The sequence below is a fragment of the Emiliania huxleyi genome (assembly GCF_000372725.1).
Source record: "Emiliania huxleyi CCMP1516 unplaced genomic scaffold EMIHUscaffold_627, whole genome shotgun sequence".
Taxonomy (NCBI): Eukaryota; Haptophyta; order Isochrysidales; family Noelaerhabdaceae; genus Emiliania; species Emiliania huxleyi.
In genome coordinates, this window is record NW_005197294.1 from 24,341 (window position 1) to 28,516 (window position 4,176).

The 4,176-nt window shown below is 67.6% G+C and overlaps 2 protein-coding genes across 2 annotated transcripts; both read right to left on the minus strand.

Moving 5' to 3' along the window:
- Window positions 1-2,018: 2,018 nt before the first annotated feature.
- EMIHUDRAFT_120406 (hypothetical protein) lies at window positions 2,019-3,383 on the minus strand (the record flags this gene model as incomplete). Its single annotated transcript, XM_005763595.1, has 2 exons — window positions 2,019-2,123; window positions 2,583-3,383. 2 exons carry the CDS (start codon window positions 3,381-3,383, stop codon window positions 2,019-2,021), a joined length of 906 nt encoding a protein of 301 aa, XP_005763652.1.
- Window positions 3,384-3,829: 446 nt separating this feature from the next.
- EMIHUDRAFT_248056 (hypothetical protein) lies at window positions 3,830-4,135 on the minus strand (the record flags this gene model as incomplete). The annotated part of the gene is made up of 1 exon (XM_005763596.1): window positions 3,830-4,135. A coding segment is annotated over one exon (306 nt), but the record flags the coding sequence as incomplete, so codon positions are not given.
- Window positions 4,136-4,176: the final 41 nt, after the last annotated feature.

Sequence of the window (4,176 nt, forward strand, 5' to 3'; positions counted from 1 at the left end):
TCAAAAGGTACCTATAAAAAGGTACCTGCCGTCCGTACCGGCTAACCTCGAAATGTGCACCTTGGATGGCTGCGCTCCCTGTTTCACAGCCATCCTTAGCACGGATGGCTGTGAAACAGGGAGCGCAGCCATCCAAGGTGCACATTTCGAGGTTAGCCGGTACGGACGGCAGGTACCTTTTTATAGGTACCTTTTGACCGCTGTGTGTGTCTCGCGCCTTGCGGGGGGGGAGCGGAAAGGAGGAACCTCTTCCCAAGAGCACCACTCTTGGAGCGCCGCCACTACCACCCAGAGCGCTGCAAGCAGCGCCGGGCAATGACGGCCTACCGCCCACCCAGCCCCCCCTCGGCACACCCCGGCAGCCAATGTGTGACGGCTCGAACCCGCTAAGCCTCGGTGATGGCGCCCGCCGCGAGCCCGCCCGCCACGCTGCTCGCCGACATCGCCGCCGCCGACCTCGCCTCGCTGCACGCCCACCTCTCCGGCCGGCGGACGCGCGGCAGTCTCGACGCGCGGCTCGACACCGAGAAGCAAGACACGCTGCTAACTTGGGCGGCTCGGCACGGGCAGGCCGAGGCGGTGCGGCTGCTGCTCGAGGCTGGCGCGAGCGTCGGGGCGACGACGGGCGGCGGCGCTTCCGCTCTCCTCGTTGCGTGCTGGAAGGGATGCCTCGAGTGCGCCCTGCTGCTTCTCGAGGCGGGCGCTGCGGTCAGCCAGGCCGCAGAGGACGGCGCCACGCCGCTGCTCATAGCGTGCATCCAGGGCCACCTCGATATCGTTCGCCTGCTGCGCGACGCCGGCGCTTCGGTCAACCAAGCCCGTGACGATGGCGTCACGCCGCTCTTCATGGCGTGCCGGATGGGCCACCTCGAGTGCGCCCAGCTGCTCCTCGAGGCCGGCGCGGCGGTCGGCCAAGCCGCAGCGGACGGCTTCACGCCGCTGTACATCGCGTGCGCTCGGGGCCACCTCGACGTCGCCCGGCTGCTCCTCGAGGCCAGCGCGGTGGTCAGCCAGGCCGCGGCTGGCGGCTTCACACCGCTGTACATCGCGTGCCAGAAGGGCCACCTCGACGTCGCCCGGCAGCTCCTCGAGGCCGGCGCGGCGGTCAACCAAGCCGCAGAGGACGGCGTCACGCCGCTGTTCATCGCGTGCCATAGCGGCCACCTCGACGTCGCCCGGCTGCTCCTCGAGGCCAGCGCGGCGATCGACCAAGCCGACGAGCAAGGCGTCACGCCGCTGATCATTGCGTGCCGGCAGGGCCACGTCGACATGATCCGGCTGCTTCTCGAGGCAAGCGCGGCGGTCAACCAAGCCGCGGCTGGCAGCTTCACGCCGCTGCACATCGCGTGCCAGGAGGGCCACGTCGAGTGCGTCCGGCTGCTTCTCGAGGCGGGCGCGGCGATCAACCAAGCGATGAATGGCGGCGTCACGCCGCTGCAAATCGCGTGCCACTTCGCCCACCTCGAGATCGCCCGGCTGCTCCTCGAGGCCGGCGCGGCGGTCAGCCAAGCCCGCGACAACGGCGTCACGCCGCTGTACATGGCGTGCCAGAAGGGCCACCTCGACATCGCCCGGCTGCTCCTCGAGGCGGGCGCTGCGATGGACCAAGCCCAGTTCCAAGGCGCCACGCCGCTGTTCGCGGCGTGCCTGAATGGCCACCTCGAGGTCGCCAAGCTCCTCTCCTCCTACGGCGCCTCCCGCGCCGCTACGCCATTCGGCACGCCCGAGGAAATGGCAAACAACCGTGGCCACGCCGACCTCGCCGCCTGGCTGGTCGCCAGCCGCGGCTGGACGCCGCTCGCGCACCTTGAGACCCTCACCGCCGCCCGCGCTCTCTCCCTGCTGCGCAGCGGCGCAAGCCTGCACGAGGGCGAGCCGACGCCGCTGCAGCGCGCCGCGGGCGGCGAGGGCGAGGCGGCGGCGCTGATCCGGCGGGCGGCGGCGCCGTGGTCGCCGGCAAGCCACTCGCTCTTCCCCGCGGCGGCGCGCGAGTACGCGGTAACGGTCATGCGCATCGGCTACCAGATCGCGCTCTCTCCGCCCGACGACGCCGAGGCGCGCCCGGACTGGAGCGCGCTGTCCGACGTGTGGCGCGAGCACGTGCTGCCGCACGCTGTGGCGCGCTGAGGCCGAGTGAGGACGCGAGTGCCAAGCAGGGGAAGGGGCAGAGTGAGAGAGAGGTGAATTATGTGGATGGTTATTTTTTGTGATATTGCTTTTTGATATGATATTGCTTTTTCGTTCTCGTGCGATTTGTACCGGATTTTGATGTTAGTGGCAAAACCGCGGAACCAAAAAGCAAAATTTCGCGCACACCTGCTGTCCCCTGCTGAGAAAAACACGCTCTCGTCCCCACTCTACTGGCTACCCCTGCGACTCCGCTCGCTCTAAGCGTCTTTCCTCCCCTCCCCAACCCGGCACAGCAGAACGCACACGAGTTTGGTACCGGTTTTCAAAGCACCTGTTTTTTTCTCACGGATGCCAAGCAGCCAGTCCATTTTAAAAGGCCAGGCAAGCCCATGAGGGGCACAGGGGGGCATAGCTGTGACTACATGCGGGCGGGCGCGCCGCCAGCGCGAAACCGCGTCTCGCATCCGGTCGGGGGCTCCAAAGTAGCCGCCGTCCGCCGCCTGCTGCTGGAGCTTCCTGGACTGCCGCGAGCGGAAGCCGTCGAGGCCGCGCCCGTAGCCGCCTATTCCCATCGAGCGGCGTGAGGAGACGCTGCTCGGAGGTCGAGGGAGTGGTGCGCAGGAGCGGCCGCCCTCGTGGTAGCGGTCGTAGGACGGCTCGCGGTCATACTCTGGGTCGTACCCGAAGAAGCGGTCGTACTCGAAGGGCTCGCGGGAGAAAGGGCGGTCAAGGGAGAAAGGGCGGTCAAGGAAGCGGCGGTCAAGGGAGCGGTCGTCAAAGTACTGGTCGTCGAAGTAGTCGTCAAAGTCGTACGGGCTGAAGTACGGGCCGTCGTCGAAGAGGCGATCGCCGGCGTAGAACGATGGCTCTCCGCGCAAGCCGCCCCTAACGAAGCCGGGGTCGAACGGGAACGGCTCCGGTTGAGGTACCCAGCGCCCTCCGAGCGGCGGCCGCCAGCCACGTCCGCGGCGAATATAGGCGGAGTCGTCGATGCTACGGCGGGGGTCGGCAACAATGTCTGTCGAGGTCTCGTCAACCCAGCCACCATCACCGTCGCTGTACGAGCTTCCCCCGTATGGCCGCTTGAAGTCGGAGGTCGAGAGATCATAGAAATTGTTGGCCAGTCCCGGGGACCGGCTGCGGCGGTCGGCGTCAATCGGCGGGCTGCTCTCTTGCATGATGATGGGGCAGGCCAGGCCGAGAGCGGGCGCCCGGGGAGTCCAGGGGCAGCGGGCCCAGCTGGCAGCCAGCATGCGTCTCGCCCTCCCTCACTGAGCATGCGCGAGCTTCGATTCTTCGATTTCTTCGATTTCGTCTTCGATTTCTTCTTCGAGCCGGCGGCAACGATCCCAGTCATCCCGCACGGCTCCTCGGTCCTGCTCGCGTTGAAAATCATTATCCTAACGGTGTGGGGGCGCGGAGGGCTTGTTGGCGAGCCAAAATGGTGTTTTCCGAGGCGCTGCGCTAGGCTCAGAGCGAGTTCGCGCTGCGCTAGGCTCAGACGGCGAGTTCGCGCTGCGCTAGGCTCACAGATGCGAGTGCGCTGCGATAGAAGAAAAAAAAGGGTCGAAACGACAACCGAAGGGAGGACTGTGTAGTGTAATCATGTGTCAAGAATCACGTGCTGCTGCTGCTGCTGCTACTGCTGCTGCTGCGCGGCGAGCGCCGTCGCCGAGGCGGGCCTCGGCGGAGAGCGCGATTATGCGGCCTTTTCCGCGACCCGCACAAAGAAGAGGCGCCCTCCGTCAGCCTCGACCTGCCACCGGCTCGCGTCGACCGACCCGGCCGCGTGCCACACCTCCACAGCCCAGTGCGCCAGCCCGCAGAAGTTGCCCTCCTCGATGCCCCATCCCGTGGGCCACGCGGCCAAGGCGGTGCCGAGAGGCGGCGGCGGCGCCGCGGTCGCCTCGAGACGCGCCGCGACGGCGTCAAAGGCGATCCGCCTCGCGCCCGTCGCGGCCGCCTCGGCCAGCAGCGCCTCCCCGGCCAGCCGCGGGAGGTCGCCCTCCGTCTCGAACCAGCACGACGAGCGGCCGTCGGCGCACG